This window comes from Camelina sativa, chromosome 14, assembly GCF_030686135.1.
Source record: "Camelina sativa cultivar CO46 ecotype springtype chromosome 14, ASM3068613v1".
Taxonomy (NCBI): domain Eukaryota; kingdom Viridiplantae; phylum Streptophyta; class Magnoliopsida; order Brassicales; family Brassicaceae; genus Camelina; species Camelina sativa.
The window spans coordinates 31,396,338-31,416,051 of record NC_141893.1 but is presented as its reverse complement, the minus strand read 5'-3'; the positions used below and the strand labels follow the sequence as shown (position 1 = coordinate 31,416,051).

Genomic DNA, 19,714 nt, shown 5'->3' with positions numbered 1-19,714 from the left:
AACATTCAATTGACCGTTGCGGTTCGCGGCGGAAGTCAGTGGGGGGGGGGGGGGGGGGGTTTGGTGGGTTTCGCTGCTCGTCTTGGAGGTCAGTTCTAGATCCCTTGGATCTTAGTAGGCGGTTGCGGGTTCCGATCTTTACTTTCTGGATTGAGCAACTAGTATTTTAGAGATCGCCGTGTTTTTCTTCTTACTACGGACTGGTTGTTGGGTTCTTTGCTTGGAGATAACAGTTATGGAGATGGGGGTTAGCTCTGAGTGTGTTCGGTTGCTAGGCATGGGACCGTCACCGTAGAGCCTGCTGTCGGCTGTTAGAACAGGCCGGGAGATCTGTTCCAGGACAGGTGAGGTGTTGAAGGTTGAACCAGAGTCGGATTTCCGATGCTTCCGATAAGGGTTCACTTCAGTGTCTCTGCCGCAAAGGAGTGGGTCTCACATTCGCCAGGATTACTGTTCTGATCGCTGCTGCAGGTCACGTTTAATTCAGCAGAAGAAAATCTTGTTTCTGTTAATGGGCCGATCTCTTGTTATTTCTATTTTGTGCTTGTCAAATATTGTATATTCCAAGGTATTACCCAATTTAAAGTTAGAAAAGTCTATTAATAAATATAAAATATTTTATTTAAAAAAAAAAAAGTCGACTACAAAATCTGCACCGTTCATTTATTGGTAACTAAATCGTACAGCTTCAGGTTACATCTCATGGACGTAAATCACTACAACGAACACACACGTTATGGTGTAACTTAACACACCAGATCATGTTTTTAGATATTTTTAGTCTCTGACTCGTCGACGTGACTAATAAATAGGCGTAGTACAAACACCTAGTTCGGAAAAAAAAAAGGCCAACTAGTAAAAGCTTATCTCAAAATAGAAGATATGGAAGATTCGTCTATCCTCAAAATAAGAACGTATTGGAAGAGCTGGCCAAAGATAAAAGCCATTCCCACTTTCCCAGTTTCATCCTCGAAGGCCTTCAAGTCCTCCATGTTGGAAAAGGGATCGTACGATGTAAACTGACCGTTACGCATCACGCTTTGGTAAATGAATAACTACATTTTTTTTGTTTTTTTGGTGAATGATTACATTATACCGTGGTATATTTATATATATTTTCTTTAAAAGAAATTCTTTTTTCTTTTACATGTACGTTTGATTTATGATTCATATGGTTTGGATTTTATTTCATATTTCTACGTAATAAAGGATTTTTGATGACAAAAAAAAATAATTTGATTTTGGATTTGAGTTTTGACGAGTGCTACATTGTATTATTTACATGATCATATTCAGATGTATTATTTACATGATCATATTCAGAATGAAGACGGGAATTTTCACACTGCAGCGATTGGTGTGCTAATTGAGTTGATGGGAGCCGCCGCAGTGTACTCAGTTGGAGGATCCCATGCCTCAGTTGATCTCAACTATTCGTTCTACTCCACGGCCAAAATTCATGTTCGACTTCTCTATGAACGTAAACATTTTCATGATATAGAAGGAAACGCAAAAAAAATTTAGTATTATTATTGTTATAATTTATCAAGGCTGTGGTGATAAAATATAAATTTGAAAATTTAGTAGATTTGGTTTGATTCCTGGCATGGTTTCGTTTTTTTTTTTTCATTCTAAAACACTATATTTTAAAAAAATTTAACATATTTATAATTAATTATTTTCTTGACGTTTAATTTGGTTTCAACGTGCCAATTTTTCTTATTTTATATTTTTTTTTTTTTAAATTGTTTTAATATATTTGGTTTCTGTCGATCGATTAATGGACATATATCTAATTTGAGAGAAACATGAACACCTTTTTTGGTATCTTTTAGTTGCTGGTCAAATCACATGTCATATAACGTATTTAATGTGATGAAAAATCTAGGAAGAAATAAAGATAGAAGCAAGATTAGTAGGGAAGATGGCAGATCTAAAATCAGCCATAATTGAGATTCGAAGAGAATGCGATGAAGAACTCATAGCCACAGGTAGACTACGGATGAGGCTGTTGATGACACCATTTAACCTAAATGTCAAACAAAATGGTGTCGATCAAGTTAGCAAGCTTTAATTGCTCCAATCAAATCAATTATTTACCCATGAACCATGTCATATGCTATGCATGCAAGTGGTATGTAAAATAATGTGTGTTTGGACATTAATTAGTCTTATCATATGGTTTCCTGGCCTCAAAAACAATTCAGTATCGATGTTTTGATTAATATTTATGTTATGTCGTTAATGATGCTAGATATTTGTATCGATGTTTTGATGGATATTTATGTTTTTTTTTTTTTTTTTTTTTTTTTGATGGATATTTATGTTACGTCGTTAATGATGGCAAAGCATTATGGTATCTACGAGAGAGTTCGAGGTGAATATCCTTCTACTTCTAGATTTTCTTTTTCTTTGAATCTTGAGAGTAATACCATACAAAATCTTAGATACCTTTATATTGCGAATGTTTTAAGTCTTATGTGCACAGTGGATATCTTCAACTCCATCTGCAACAATGGAACTTGGGACAACAGGTGACCTGCAGTTTCTGCAACAATGCAGAGGAATCCAGAAATCATCTTTTTTTCTCGTGTTCGTTCGCAGGAGGAGTATGGAGGAACCTTGCTCAACCACTCCTAGCTACGAACTACTCTGCTGATTGGAATCAACTGATTGCACTGCTCACAAGTCCGGCTCTTCCGCACTTCCATCTCTTCATGTTTCGCTACCTGTTCCAATCCACCCTGTACCATCTCTGGCGAGAACGGAATGCTCGTCGGCATGGTGAACCCTCCAATCCGCAAGCTCTTCTCATCAAGCACATTGACAAGAATATCAGAAATCGTCTCAGTTCGATAGCATCAATGGGATACCAACGCTATGCTGATGGCCTTCAGCTATGGTTTTCCACTCATCCACCTCCTTGACGATAAATTCTACTAGCTTTCTATTTATTCTGTGATTTTGATTCTAATCTCAAACCACACTCAAACATACTGAAGCATTCATTGGACAAAAGGTTTTTTGGTTGAATAAAATTTTACATTCAATTCAAAAAAAAAAAAGGATATCTTCAACTCAGTGGTTCTGAAATTTGATACACCAAGGAAATTGTGGTGAGGATGTGATGGATGTTATCAGCTATGCCACCGTGTAACTCGCTCGATGGCATTGTCCTTAGTTTAAACTCTTGGTTCTTTGAATTCGACGACCAAAATTTTAGTTAGCGTTTACCTAGTTTTTTACAATGATGCATGGACTTATTTACTAATTACTAAATAACATATTTTAAAAAAAGATAGTGTGGTATCATTAAAAAGTAACATAACAAATGTATTAACTTAACTACGAGGGTAGCAGACTAGCAGCAATGGCGGACCTACACGGTGGGTCAGCTGACCTAAGTAAACTAATTAAATAATTTGTTTTTATGTGTAATTACATAAAATTTCAGTAACACAAATGGTAAATTCTCCACTGTTTGACCTCTCCAAAACCAAGTTTAAACCACCAATATGACAAATTAAAAAAATTTCCGTGTAATTGGCCTCCCTAAATTTTTATCCTCATTTACCAGAGGAAGTTTATGGATGGCTCCACCCGGCCTCAGCCTCAGAGACTTGCCTCCTACTCAGCAAATCTAGCCTTTATATATTCACACATACACATATATGATAGTGCATCTAAATTATGTCTAGCATACCAAAAAAAATGTTATATAATATGACAAGGTTTTTTTAAACTTTGCCTATCGATGCGACATTTGGCGTTCTATTTTTTAACGAGTGTACTTTACATTAATTTGAAATTTGATCTTTTAAATTTATTTATTTAGAAAAGTAATCATTTCTTCCACTACCAAATCTTTAATTATTTTTTGTTTTTATTATTTAATATTATTTCATAGCAAAAATCTTTATAGTTTACTTTTGTAAATAAAATAAAAATTTGATTTGTAAGAATATATTTCGTCTAATTAAATTTATACGATTTGTAAATTCCTCACTAATGTTCCTTTAAATTTCTTTACTATTCGTCTACCAAATCTTTAATTATTTTTGGTTTTTAATTTAGTATTATTTCATAGTAAAAATCTCTATAGTTTACTTTTGTTAAAGAAAAAGTAATCTATTTTACAAAAATATATTTCTTCTATTTTGGTTTTACGATTTATTAATTTTTCACTTATTTTTTTATCACAACTGTAACTTTATTACTTAACTATTTTAATCGGTTTCACATGTCAATATTTACTATATATTTGTAACATCCGCGAACCATATTGGAGATTTTGGAAGTGGTTGTCGATCGACACCAAGAGGAGTGTCGATCAACACCATCAAATTTGGTTCAATCAGGTTGTTTTGAATTATCGTTTTGGCTCGGTTTGGTTCAATTGAAGTTCCTAACCAATGTATTTAAGGAGGAGGTCAACGAAAAGGGTTTTTGGGAAGTGTTTTGTCGCCGTTTAGAGAGAGTTAGAGGGAGAAAAGTGTTCTTGAGAGTTTGGAGGCTTTTTGGGAGATTCTTGGCTTGGATTGAGAGATCTATTGCTGTGGAGTGAAGATCTTGTGCTAGGAACAAAGGAGAAGGCTTCTAAGGATTGGATTCGTCGTTGTTGGGTCAGAACTTTCTGCAAAAAAAAGGTGAGTTCATGACCATGGCTTATCTAAGTCTGAGAATCCTTTGTTTTGCTTGATTCGTTGTGTTTTTTTGGCATATCCTTGTATGTATGTGGTTGGTTGTTGGTTTCCTTGAGTTTCCAGGAGTTTTGGGTGAGTTCTGGACGATTTGGATGATTTGGGAAGCGGTTCTTCGACTTTCGGCTTCGTGCAGAACGTGTTGCAGAGTCGATATCGATCGACACCAAGTAGGTGCCGGTCGACACCAAGGGAGTGTCGGTCGACACCAAGTTTTGTCAGCAGCGGCTGATGCTTGTTTTTCCTGGTTTGTTGTGTTTGGTTGTTTTTTGTTAAGCATTGGTTTCTCAGTTGCTTGTGTGTATAGCCCAGTAGATGAGAGAATTGCCTCACTAAGTATTTGTGATAATACTTACGCATCTCAATTGTTGTTTGTGGTGTGCAGGTATGTGACGTGGAATCATGGCGATGTGGAGGAGGATGATCCAGGGTCTCGTTTGTGTGTTGATGGTCTTTGTTACATTGTTTATATTGGAACCTTGGATAGAATGGTTAGGAATATTATTGTATTGTGAGGATATACTGGTTTTGTATTGTTGGTATGTTTCCGCTGTGCATATTGGTTGTTGCTGGTTTAATGATGTATTGTGTTTTGGTTGGTTTAATTAAGTAGTATAGGATACTTAATTATATATGTGTATATATATATTATTATTACTATTAAAAAAAACAGGTTGGGTTGTTTCAATTTGGTATCAGAGCCCTTACGGTTCTAGGATGGTTAAGTGGATGGTTTAGAGCGGTTTAGAAATTTAATTGGTAGAATTATTTTCTTGTTGCTTGATGCATGATGTTGTGTGATGGAATTGATTATGAGTAGTTAGTCAAATTGTATGTGGTATGGAGTCCTAGTATCATCCTCTTCGAGCCTATTTTGTGATTCCACAGTGAGTTGTGTTCTTTTTGTAGTTAGGGTCGTTTTGTTTGCTTAGCCTTATGTTCTTGGTGATACATATGGTTAGAGGTGTGGGAACTGCTGGTCGCGGGCGTGGTCGTGATTGTGGTCGTGGGTATGGCTGTGGGCGGGGACAGGTTCCTGAGGTCAGGAGAGTGTGACCCAAAGCATGGCCAGTGAGGAGGTGGCAGAGTCGTAGGTTCATCCTAGTGTATCTAAAGACCTAGCTGGTGGTGGTAACGGCAGGGCAGGTGGGCCCGAAGTCGGCCATGGTATTGCCCCGGGAGTGGGGGTTGCAGCGGAGGGTGCTCCAGGTAGAGAGGATGTCTTGGCGGGCTTGCTAGCTAAGGTTTTGGCGTGGCTTCCAGCATTGGTGCCGCCAGTGGATGGTGGGCAGGTTCAAGTTGTGCCGCCAGTGGATGGTGTGCAGGTTCCAGTAGTGCTGCCAGTGGTTTGTGGGCAGGGTCCAGTGGTGCAGCCTGTAGCTGGAGTGCAGGCGGGTGTGCAGCCGGGGGCCGACGTAGTGGATGCTCAGTATGTTTAGATGCTAGTGCAGCTACGGCATGTGGGTGCGGGATTTTTCCAAGGAGGCACAGATCCGAGTGCAGCGGATGAGTGCAGAGAGCGGATGGAGGATATTTTCCAGTCGCTTCAGTGTCCCGACCACTATCGGGTAGACTTGGCAGCGCACTGCCTTTCAGGGGATGTGAAGATCTGGTGGAGGTCGGTGATGGCACGGAGAGTGCAGCGTGAGATGACTTGGATGGACTTTGTGAGAGAGTTCAATGCCAAGTATTTTCCGCCAGAGGCACTTGATTGGATGGAGGCGCGGTTCTTGGGGTTGTCACAGGGTAACTGTATTGTGCGGGAGTTGGACGTGGAGTTCAGTCGACTTGTGGTGTATGGAGGTCAGGCTTTGGAGCCAGAGCCAGCTCAGGTGCGGAGGTTTTTGTTGGCTTTGCGGGATGACCTGAGGACTCGGTGCAGGGTGAGGAGCTATGCTACGAGAGCATAGCTGGTGGAGATGGCACCTGGGATAGAGGATGACTTGAGGAAGCAGGTTATGGTGGTTAGACCTACCGTTCAGACAGAGGAGACATTGGAACCGAGCATTCTGAGTAAGGGTAGGAAGTCGGAGCAAAGGCATGAGAGGAAGCGGGAGGAGACGACGGTGACAAACCAAGGTGGTCAGGGATGCTACGGGTGCGGAAGCATGGATCACAGGTTGGCAAGCTGTCCCAAGAGTAGTGGGACGCAAAGGAACATTCGAGTGTGCTTTTACTGCAAGGAGGTGGGACATATCAGGCCTCAGTGTCCGAGGTTGCAGCAGTTGACAGTGGGAGGGGTGCAGCCGAAGGAAGGGCCGAGCACTAATCCCGGAGTTTAAATTCTTTCTGTTTGATTGGTTTTGTTAAGTTTTTTTCTTTCGTTTGGAGTTTAAACATTTGTTGCATTTGAGAATTTAATAAGATGATTAGTTCTTCTGAAATTTTGATGCGTAATGGTTGAATGTTTATGCGATTCCTAAAAAGGAATGTTTCCATAAATAGGAAGTTTCAGAAAAAGAAAGTTCCCATAAATAGGAAGTTCTAAAAATGGAAAGTTCTACGAATAGTTGGGACTTGGCTATTTTTGGAATGGGGATGTGAAATTCCGGATTGGCGGGAATGTTTAATGGATGACCTCAAGAGTGGTCAAAGATGAGATGATTAGTTCTCAAGAATGTGTGTGATTGGAGATGTCTCGGTGCTAAGAGAATATGTGGGTTCTAAAAAATGGGAAGTTTTATGAATAGTTAAAGCTTGCCTATTTATGGAAAGTGCAGTTGCAAACAAATAGAAAGCTCTATGAATAGTTAGAACTTGTCTATTTTTGGGAAGGGCGTGTGTAAACACCCGAATGGTTGAGACGGTTATAGTTGGCCTGATTAGTGGTCATGATGGTGTGGATATTCCAGTGAGGGAATATGGTGGTTGGTAGGATATTGCGATGTTTTACGCGAACCACGAGAGGTGGTTCCGGTCAGGAGATGCTTATAGACATTGGGACTTGTTTGCTCATGAGAAGATGATTAGTTCTCCTGGGAAGATGATTAGTTCTCCGGAAGAGATGCTTATTTCTCTTGGGGAGATGATTAGTTCCCCTGGTACCGAGATCTCGAGGGTGACGATCCAAGAGTGAGACGGTATGGCTCCAGGACGATGGTCTGAGAGTGCAGGCGCTGCAGTTTGAAGTTTGCGACCTGAGAATGTATGAGTGAGAGGACAAACAATGTCTAGAACGTGGTTATGAGCATAGTGACTGGATGTAGACCTTGGAGGTCAGAAGTGATCTCGTGGTTTGGGTTCTGCTGACCAGTGGGGTCAGGATTATGTGGACCGTTGGGTCACGTAGATGTGCGGGCTGTTGCGACAGTGGTATGGAGAACCTTGGCTGACGATGTTCAGTCCGATCGGAGGATGTGCGGGCCATGGTGACGGTTGCACGGAGGTCCTTGATAGATGGATGGTGCTGCGGGATTCGAGGACGAATCCTTGTTGGTGGGGAAGAAATGTAACATCCGCAAACCAAATTGGGGATTTTGGAAGTGGGTGTCGATCGACACCAAGAGAAGTGTCGATCAACACCATCAATTTTGGTTCAATCGGGTTGTTCTGAATTATCGTTGTGGCTCGGTCTGATTCAATTGAAGTTCCTAACCGATGTATTTAAGGAGGAGGTCGACGAAAAGGGTTTTGGGGAAGTGTTTTGTCGCCGTTTAAAGAGAGTTAGAGGGAGAAAAGTGTTCTTGAGAATATGGAGACTTTTTGGGAGATTCTTGGCTTGGATTGAGAGATATGTTGTTGTGGAGTGAAGATCTTGTGCTAGGAACAAAGGAGAAGGCTTCTAAGGATTGGATTCGTCGTTGTTGAGTTTCCAGGAGTTTTGGGTGAGTTCCGGACGATTTGGAGGATTTGGGAAGCGGTTCTTTGACTTTCGGTTTCATGCAAAACGTGTTGCAAAGTCGGTTTTGATCGACACCAAGGGAGAGTGTTGATCGACACTAAGGGACTGTCGGTCGACCCCAAGTTTTGTCAGCAGCGGCTGATGCTTGTTTTTTCTGGTTTGTTGTGTTTGGTTGTTATTTGTTAAGCATTGGTTTCTCAGTTGCTTGTGTGTATAGCCTAGTAGATGGGAGGATTGCCTCACTAAGTATTTGTGATAATACTTACACATCTCAATTGTTGTTTGTGGTGTGCAGGTATGTGATGTGGAATCATGGCGATGAGAAGGAGGATGATCTAGGGTCTTGTTTGTGTGTTGATGGTCTTTGTTACATTGTTTATGTTGGAACCTTGGATAGAATGGTTAGGAATGTTATTGTATTGAGGATATACTGGTTTTGTATTATTGGTATGTTTCCGCTGTGCATATTGGTTGTTGATGGTTTAATGATGTATTGTGTTTTGGTTGATTTAATTAAGTAGTATGTGATGCTTAATTATATATGTATATATATATATATATTATTGCTATTAAAAAAACGGGTTGGGTTGTTTCAATATTAAAATATAATTAAGTAGAGTTGTGAGAAATTGTCATTTGGCACCAATCTTTTTTTTAACATGTGTCATTTTTTTCAATTTTAATGAAATAAAAAGACACATTATTGCTAATCTAAAACTAAATTGTCTACACACATTTTTTTAGTTTGGGACATTTTATTTGTTCAGTTGCTTTAGAATACATTTACTTCTCTTAATCAATTACCTTTACGATATTATGAGTGGACTTTTACTTTTGTTCAAACTGTTCATTTGCAATAATGCATATGACCAAATTAATAACAATTAATATGCTTTATAACTGTATTTATTGCCATGAATGTGATTACTCAGAATTCTGCATGTGTTAATGGAATTCCTTACAAACTTCAAACAATGCTTAGTGTATTATATAAGATACAATGCTCACATGACTAATAATGAAGAAAACGATCACTCACTATATGTCTTTCTTTAAAAAAAATATGATGATTAAGAGAATAAATTCTCTATGACTATTTGAAGAAATCGTTTACAAACCAATGTCAATGTATTTGTTTCTTGGTATTAGAGTCTTGTCAATATTTATTAGGCTCTTTCAAAAGATTATGTTTTATGATAGTCATGATTTAAAGTTTTTGCATTGTTTTGTAATGTGGTTTTTTTAACTTTCAAACTATAGTTGGAAGTCTTAAGTGATGAAGATGAGCCTAATGCTTGACTCCTAAAGCATAATCTCTTTGGCTTTGAACATTCACTCATAATATTATAGTTGTAAGTCCGTTAGATTTCTCCTCTTACGTTCTCTGATGTTCAACTACAATATATTTCTAAGTTTATATTTTGTAAATTTGCTTTTTTCGTTTTTAAAAGTTCTTTATCCCCATTACAAAAAATATTTTACTTTGCATATTGATTAAAAGATTGAGCATAATTTTACCGTGTAATGCATATATACATGGTCAAAAGATCACATACTTCTTTATGTCTCTTTGGAATCACTTCCCAAACTTTACAACATCCTTTCACATTACACAGAAAAATATTACAGAGACCTATTGTAAAATATTTAATATATATATATACACATATTGTAACCTCAATACTTTCATCATAGACACATGTCAATCGTTAAAAGTGGTATAAATATTTTACTTTTAAATCGCATTGGCATTGTTTGAGTTACCAATCATACATCATGTCTATTTTCCTTTAACCCTTACTCCATCTGTCAATATGCCGAAAAAAACTTACACCATTTCCAATTGTTATCTATATTTTTTTGGTTTGAATTTTATATTTTACATTTAGGGTATAATTTTGAAAAGATATGGTTTAGTATTCAGAATATAAGATTAAAAGCATGATGCTATTTTAATATTTTTAGAATTTTAGAATTAATTTTCTAAATTTAAAACAAAACTTATTTTTATGCAATTTGTGAAAATTGTCCTTCTTTCAACACACTTCATAATTATAAACTTATAAATATATGTATTTAAATTCTTTTCAATGTATATATAAATAATATCATGTACATTTCTTATATAATCTAATAAAATTTTATTTTACATACAAAATATTTAATTTTATAATCGAAGCGATGTGTGGGTAACTTTCTAGTTAAAAATATATTAGTAATTATTAAAATTACGGGTTCATTACCTGTTTATTAATTAGTTTTCTGGGTCTATATAGTTTCGACAATATAATCATTTTGGATATAAGACAAACCAACAATTAATATATACAAAAGGACTTCGTGAATTTCAATAACACAAAAAAAAATACAACAAAGACTTGGCTTGTATACACAGCCAAAAACCATTGACCTTTTCACCAAAAACCCCTAATTATAAACCCGAACACAGAATCCAATCTAATTACAAATTTATATAGACCTTAATCAACACTTACTAATAACACCACACACCAGATGCAATAAAATATAATTTCCTACAGTTTCTTGCCCCCTTTATAGACAAAGTAAAAGCTTGCATGACCTATAATTGCTTAATTGGCTTTAATAACTGCACTTAGATCTTCCTTCCCGAAGCCTTTGCCAGCAATGTCAAGCAACTCTTCTTCCTCTCTCACACCATTAACCCTACCATTCCTCACCTGGTCAACCAAAGGACCATACGACCAGCTACATATCACGTAGTAGATCACATTGATGAAGCTCATTATCGCGAGTACCCAATAGTAATAGTTGTAATGACCCTTGTTAATGTTGTCTGAAACCCAGCTCTCTTTACCATTTCTTGAGGTTAGTTCATTGACCGCATTGAGAACCACGCTTGCCAATAGACTAGCCACACCCATTCCTAGACCGAAGAGAGAAGCCGCGATACTAGACATGCTTTTAGGAAACTCGGTATAGAAAAACTCAGTCTGTCCTATTGCGGTAAGAGCCTCTGCTAACCCATGTAGCACATATTGTGGCACCAGCCACATTGCTGAGAAGTCTACCACAGCATTGGGATTGTTTCCATACCCTTGGCTTATAGCTTTATTCCTTCTGAAGCTTTCAACCGTTGCAGAAACCGCCATAGCTAAGAATGACATGAATAACCCTAATCCCATTCTTAGCTTAACGCTGAGTCGAAAAGGTCTGCCTCGGATCTTTGAAGCTAACGGGATAACAGCACGATCATATAGAACGACCCACGTGGCGAGAGCTATGATTGTGAACATACCGAATGATCCAGCTGGAACTTGAAAGCTTGAACCATGGCCACTCAGACGTCTGTCCATAGAAGTCGCTTGCAGCACCTGAAACGTGCTTTGGCTAGTATTTATGGACATCATTATACCTGTGGACCATATTGGTATGACTTTGATCAATGCTTTAAGCTCCTCTACTTTGTCTGTTGTGCATAGCCTCCATGAATTCAAAGAAAACCCATCTGACCCAATTTCCTCCTCGCGTTTACTTATTAAACAGGCTTTATTCAAAAACCTAACCAAACGAAAATCAAAAGAAAATTAAAAAAGGGAACATCATGTTTCCAAGTATGATTTGAAAACTTAAATCAAGGAAGTAAGTAAAACAGTGCATCATGTTTCTAATAGCACAAGCTTTGTTCAAAAACCTAATTAATTAGAGTAGTAGTATCAAAGTAAACAGAGAGCCTTCTCTTTCTTGTTCTACAAGCTTTTTCAAATCCTAATATAGAGAGAGTATCAAAGTAAAGTGTGTGCATTGATCATGTGTCTTGTATAACATGCGTTTATTGCAAACCTAATCAAGTGATTGTCAAAAGTGAAGAGATCGACATCATATTTAAAGTCTAATAGTTTTATTTAAGAACCTAATCAAGAGAGTATGGTAGATAGATATTACTTGTAAAGTAACCAAGAACTCAGGATACTTAATTAAATAAATTCATATAGTTGTTTTACCTCAACTTGTGACTTGGAGCTTTTAGATCAGAATCTTTCGTGTGATAATAACAGTCAACGGAGTCATGATGATCTGGTAGACTTAGTTTCCTCTTCTTGTAAGCTGCAACACCCACTTGAGCTAAACCTGTGAAGAGACTCTTGCTCACACCGCGTGTAACATAGAGAGGAGACGCGAGAACAAATAGCAAAGCAGCGATCAACATGAGGACCGCAGGCACTCCAAACCCAATTTTCCATCCGAGATGCTCCTGAATGTATACAATACCAGTGAATGCGATGAGTACAGCCACAGCTGAGGAAGCGTAGTACCAACCAAAGAAACTCTCGAGAACTCTTTCGTTCTTTGGGTTCTCTTTGTTGTCTAATTGATCAGCTCCAAAGGCTAAGGAACATGGTCTAATCCCGCCTGACCCGATGGATATAAGAGCAAATGCAGAATACAAAAGAGCCAGATGAGACGCGGTCGCGGGTCCACAGTTGCTCCCAGCTGCTGTGGGATCGCAAGGCGATGGCTTCACTTGTGGTAACATTGCAGTTAGCCATAAAAGCACCATTCCCTGTGGTATGATTAAACAATGATCATCAATTAAATGAATTTGGTCTAGAAAACCCGGTTTAGTTTGAGCTGAATGTAATAACAAAACATTACATGTCGTTAAGCTAACAAACATTACATGTCGCTACGTTTATATAATTATGAGAAGAAGAAAAATCCAAGAAGAAAAATCCAATATTCATATCGGCAACAAAATCGTGGCCATGATGAGCACACGTTGGTAGGTCGAATGTAAAGTCATACGTCATTAACCCTACCAAAAATTATAAGAACGAAGTTGATTGCGATGAATAATTGTACCAGCATGTCAAATCAATCGATGTATCGGAGTTTAAACATTTGATCTTTTAGTGGGTGAATAAAATCATATGAAAATATTAGTGTCGATTAGAACCGGACAAGTTATAAAGAAGCCTACCACGCACAGCTCTATGCTATATAGCCTACAAAACAATTAAGCTTGGCCCCATAACGAAAATAATTCAAAGTCGTCATGCAGTGTAAACTGTGTCCAATCCGGTTTAAATAGACTTATTTCGAGCAAAAAATTGGGTTCGTGTTTTGGTTTTGTTTACTTTTATTTAAACAATTTTTTCAAAACAGAACCAAAGTGAACCGATATTAAAACATAGTAAGAAACATAGTACGTATTTGAATTTTTTTTTGTTTTCTTTATTTATGAAGCAAAGCAATCACACTTTTTTATAAGTAGAATATTGTCAGATATCAGAAATTATAGTTTCGATTTGTGGTCACTCACACAACTTGCCAAGGACATTTTCAATTAGCAATAATGTTTTTAGATGAAAATAGAAAATTCAGAACACATGGAACTCCCACGCTAAGAAATAAATTCGAAAACGACTTTTAGTGTAACATAAACACAAGAAGACAATAATGGAGCAAATGTTTTCCCTAGGAACGAGTCCCTCACAAGTCACATGCAACGCCTGAAATTACTAAAACTGTACCATACTATTATTGTTACTATTTAGTGTATACTAGATTACTAACTAATATTATACAATATCACGATGCTATAAGAAAACAACCTATTCAATGGTGCATCAACGATGAATCTGTTGGAAATTAAATTAATCTGGTCCAATATTACTTTATGTTCAAATATTCATATAATATATATACATATATATATATATATATTATATTTTTTTGCTATAAAAATATGGAAGAAAAAACCTCGTACCACTATACTTCAATTACTTCATTATCTAGATGTTGTAAAAATAAATTATTTTAAACTTACTAGATAATATTAAATATATTATTGATATCGACAATAAAATATCATATAACGGAAAAAGTATATGTTAAAAAGATTTATAAAAAGAGTTGTCAGTTTTCCAAAATCAGTTACGGATTCTTATCAGTCTTAATGACAAGTAGTAGAAATCTAAACCAGAAATTTCAGTTCCGATTAAGTTAAGCCGGTTTGCAAGATGGGAGATTAGAGAGATGAAGATTATTTATTACCAAGAAACTGGAAAGAGAAGCAATGGAGATGGTGAGGAAACGACCAAGATAGGAATCAGAGAGGAAAGCACCCAAGAGAGGTGTGAAGCTTGATGCAGCAGACCACATATAGAGCACATTTGTTCCTTTTGCTACTCCAAATCTGTAATCTCTGATCAAGTACATAATCATGTTTGGTAATAAACCATAACTCGCCACTTTCTCGAACCCCTCGTTTGCTTCACCATGATAATAAATTAACAAATAATTAAATTAGAGATGAAGATTCAGGACGAAAAAAATAGAGTGAAAGATTTTATGGAAATGTTGTTATACCTATGATGAAAGGCATAGTGATGATTCCACCTTTTGTTCTTTTACCTCCATTGGGTTGGATTTGCTTAGCTTCTGTATCATTCGGAGGGTTCTCCATTGTTGAATCTTTTAGCTAAACAAACACTCTAGTGAGTTTTATATAGGGGAGAGACAGAGAAAAGGTAAAAAGGAAGAAGAAGAAGAGGAAGTGGAAGATCTTTGTCTTTGCAAGTGAATTGAGAGAGAGAGAGAGAGAGAGAGAGAGCGAGGAATGTGTGTTACATCTCCGCAACGAGTGGACAATTAATACTAGTAACTAACGCCTATAGGGGACAAGAGGAAAAAAACAGTAAGTGCAAAATGATAATTAGTATAATAATAAAAAGATGATAATTAGAGAATGGATATACTTTAATATATAAATTGAGTTATGAGATTTTAAACAATCATGACGTCGACTTCTATATTTAGAAATTTATTTCATTTATTTTGTTGCTATTTTGATAGAATTTTTTGCTATAGTAGTTGCTTAATTTATATTGCCTAAAAAAAACAAAAATAGTTGCTAAAATTATATGCTTAGTAATTACATCAAAGAAAAAGTTACCATCGATTAGATATGATACTGTTACATGCATTAGTTATCAAACCACTTATATAAGAGTCCTTTTTATGATTTGAAAAAAAAAAGAGAGTCTTTTTTATGATTCTAAATAGCTCACAAAGTCACACATGGATTGTTCAATTTTATGTTTCAAAACATTCTTCATATTAATGCTAATTAAATACTCTTTTATTAGTCCATTTCAAATTAAATCTTTGATTTTCTTATATTTTATTAATAATTTATTATGTACTATCCCGCGAAAAACCGCGAGCTGAAATTTTTTTGATGAAAATTTGTAATAATTTATTTTGTGATTATATTATTTATAATAGTTTGTGATTAAAAATTTGTTGTTTATATTATAATTTTTTATTTTAAAAAAATATTAATTGAAAACCTGTTAATAAAATATTTGCATGTAATGAATAAAATTATTTAAATTTTTGTCAGTTAAACGAAATCTTTGATATAATTGTGAAGTAAGTTAAAAGATATAACTCACATGTAAAAAAAATCTTATCTGTTAGTTTTTTTAAAGTACAAATTAGTTTTGATTCTAATAGATTTTTTTATTTTTCTACAATTTGTTTTATTTGATCTATCCCCTATGTTTGTTTTTTAATTAAAAATATTTATTTAATTAATATTTAATTTTAGTTAAGTTTTTTCTAATGGTAATTGAATGTAATTTTTTACACATTTTAAGGTTAGTTTTATATGTGTACTTCTCAATTAATATAGTAGGATATTTATTTAATTAATTTTAATTTTAATTAAGTTTTTCTAATGGCAATTAAATGTATTTTTTTACACGTTTCAAAGTTAGTTTTATATTTGTACTTCTCAATTAATATAGTATGATTAGTTATTTTATTAATATTCATAATTATTTAACAAGACAAATTTTCATATCAACAATTACATAATTTAAGTTATTTTATTAGTAATAATCCGTCATGTTCGGCCATTTTTGTCATTGTTTAATCACTTACGCATTTTTAACATTATTTTATATCTAACTCTAAATTCTGTTTTGGAGTCAGATCTTTTCAAACCTTACTCTCTTTTCCAGTTTTGAAATTGAACTCTATTTTAGAGTTCTCTAGCGTAGTTTATATTTTAGAGTTATGTTGGAAAAAAAAACCCAAATCCACTCTATTCTGAAGAAAAAATGACGCGCAAACAGTTGGAGATAGTTTCTAAGCTAACTTTTCATATTTCTTCAAAATTACCATTAATTTTCACCACCCTTATCATCACCTTTCTCTAGCCAAATTCTGCAATACTCGTAGTAAAATAATTAACATTTGACTTATATAGGAAAAATCTTTGTGTGTAATTGTGTATGCAAAAAATTTCGTAGTGATCATATACGTGCCGCATTAAACGCTGCTCCAAATATTGATAGCCAAAGAACTGTTTAACTTTTTTTATGTTTAGATTGTGTAAAACAGTTTTTAAAATTCTTTCATCCCTTTATACAATTAATCGGATAGCTTTCACATCCGATTAATGAAAAGGAATGGAACAAAATCATATCAAAAGTATCGAAATAATTGAGCAAAGCCAAAACATCCCATGAGGTTACCAGCTTTTCTTTTATTCGCTGTCTCTCACTTCTTCTTCTTCTTCTTTTTTAAAATATACTATTATCTACTTCTTTATTATCCCTTTAAAGAAATAAAGGCCTTATTAAAGTTAGTGCAATCATATTAAAAAAAAAAAGCTTTTGTTCCGGTTTCGACTCACAAGTCAATCTTATTATACAGTCTGACATAAAATCAATAATAGGCTCATAGATTGTTGAATAAGTTTGTAAGTTTTTACAATACTTTATCCTTACCCATTGTCGAGTAACTGCATTTGTTTGTTACATTATTTTGTAACATAACCTAGTATAATAATAATGTGTGAGGGAAGTATTCCAATACTATATTCAATAATGCAATTTCAGTGAAAAAAAATTGAAATAAAAAAGTGACAATGATGCCAATGAATGTGAGAGTCTTCAAAGAGAAAATATTTATTATGACTTTATTCATTCTCCTTGCACGTGGGTGTCGGATACTCTGAAAGCTCTTTTTCTTTTGGATATACACTATAACTTATATAATTTTTATTAAATCTAATGATATACTACTAATAATAATATTCCGTATTTTTGTTATGGTCCTAAACAATAAAATAGTAATATTAGTATATTACTGTAGTCGTTTGAGTCATTTAACCACTTCCAACGTTGGAAAAACGTATATTCGATTTGGGTTTTATAGATTTTTACTTACAATATAATTGAAACTCGTTTGGACACTGTTTAAACTGGGGAGCACAAGTCCATCTGCGTGGGTGTGTGCATATATGTGTATATATATAGTAATGTTTGTCATTTGTGGATAGTTCGTGGAGAAGAAGACTGTAGAATATGAATAGTTTGAATACATTATCACTGAGAGATTGCTTCAATTGCACGTTAACCTCAATTGATTTCATTGCTTGTTTCAATAAACTAAAGTTGTGTCAGAGTTCATAGGATTCATATTTTCTCCATTGGTTTACTCAAAAAATAAAAAAGTTTTTGTCTGTCACATTTGTTCTAAGTTCTGACTCAAATTTTCACCCACTCTTCTGCAAGCAATTTTTTATTTTATTTTTAGAACTATTCTCCTTTTTTTTTCTCTTCTTTTTTTCTTTTATGTTCAATCACTTGACATTTGACACTTTCTTCTTTTACACACAATAATGAGCTTATGTCTTCTTCCTCTTTTGTGCTCATGCGTGTTTGTGTGGTGGTGATACATTCTAACATTATGACCGTAATAGGTAATATTCAAACTAGGATAATGATAGCATTTTTTTCATTAACTAAATAATCCTGCAGAATTCTGAATAATGATCGATACTTGATATATTTTTCAATATCAAAACAGCATGATTTGTGTATAGAAAAATATAATTCAATTAACTTTGTTGTTTAAAATGTTTACGATGCTGTTATATATATATATATTTGTCAACATACTCTACTTATAGTTTTCTTTATTTTATAGTTTTCAATAATTTTTCGGTTAAAAGATAAAATACGAGGAGAAATTCAATAGAAACATTCATTATATTTCATTTTAATTGTTGCTTAAGGTTGGCAACGTTGACATCAATTTTTTTTTAAATAATAATTCAACAAATAGAAAAAATAAACAGCATATATAATATATATTTATTAAAAATTTCGAAAGATTTAGATAACAATTTTTTCTAAAATATCAATTATAGAAATTCAGATTATTGGTTAAATTCGAAGAAGCATTATTGTTTGTTTGTTCAGTACGTACATCTATCCTTTTCATTCTTCTTACATATCCCATTGATTTCTTCTTCATTGCTTTGGTTCTTCTTCTTTTATTTATACAAATAATACAAAAAAAAAATGTTAGAACGTTCTTTAAAAATTGAAGTAAGATGTTCCTTTTTCGATTGCAAAAGCTGAAAACGCTGGAAATTTGTGATTTCATTTGATATGAAAACAAAAGAAAATAAAATAAAATTATTGGATTGGAAAGGAAGAAAAAATAAATAAATACAAATAAATAACGTGCAATTGTTTTGTGTCCTTCGTCCAAGTGCACGCACCCATGTCTTTTGACTTTCAACCCTCTTGTCCTCTGTTCTCGCATAGGTCATATCTACGGTCTATTTATTAAATCTTAAAATTATTCTATTTTCTGGACGTTTTATACTGTCGACATCTCTAAAAACCAAATTTTTCCTATTTCTTATTATTACTATATTATCTGATGTAACAATGTTTTTTTGTGAAAATAACTTTTTTTTGAAAAATTATTAGCATCTCCGAACTATCTCTATTTTTTCTATAAATAATGAAAATATATCAATTTTAGAAGTAAATTTGTTCAAATTCACCTCTATTCTCGTCTCTAAATTAGAGATTATTATATTTTTTTCTATTTATAAAGAAAAAAATAGAATTTTTTAATATATAAAAGAAAAAAATATCAATATTTATTTTAGAGGTAAAAATAGAAGTACGTTGGAGTACAACTCACTTTTATAATAGAATCTCTATTATAGAAAAAATATAGGAAAAATCATTGGAGATGGTCTTAAATGCTGGTTAATAAGGGTATATATATTATTTATAGAATAGACATTACATGAATTTACAATGGTTAGATATGTGATAGGAAAATAATCATAAGAAATTTTGAGGTAATTAACTTT

General features: G+C 34.5%; 2 protein-coding genes and 1 pseudogene across 3 annotated transcripts; 2 read left to right on the top strand and 1 right to left on the bottom strand.

Annotated features, from left to right (window-relative positions):
- Positions 1-882: 882 nt before the first annotated feature.
- Positions 883-3,065, top strand: LOC104744086 (uncharacterized; annotated as a pseudogene). The gene is made up of 4 exons (XR_015580602.1): positions 883-1,043; positions 1,324-1,461; positions 1,889-2,377; positions 2,475-3,065. The product of XR_015580602.1 is annotated as an uncharacterized LOC104744086 (transcript).
- Positions 2,341-2,927, top strand: LOC109128817 (uncharacterized). Its single transcript, XM_019235876.2, has 3 exons — positions 2,341-2,377; positions 2,475-2,534; positions 2,605-2,927. Exons 1-3 carry the CDS (start codon positions 2,341-2,343, stop codon positions 2,925-2,927), a joined length of 420 nt encoding a protein of 139 aa, XP_019091421.2.
- Positions 3,066-10,817: 7,752 nt separating the features above from the next.
- LOC104742722 (protein NRT1/ PTR FAMILY 1.2) lies at positions 10,818-15,498 on the bottom strand. Its single transcript, XM_010463755.2, has 4 exons — positions 14,893-15,498; positions 14,578-14,795; positions 12,525-13,084; positions 10,818-12,081 (listed from the first exon to the last, which is right to left on the bottom strand). Exons 1-4 carry the CDS (start codon positions 14,987-14,989, stop codon positions 11,133-11,135), a joined length of 1,824 nt encoding a protein of 607 aa, XP_010462057.1. The 5' UTR covers positions 14,990-15,498; the 3' UTR covers positions 10,818-11,132.
- Between the last annotated feature and the right edge of the window lie 4,216 nt (positions 15,499-19,714).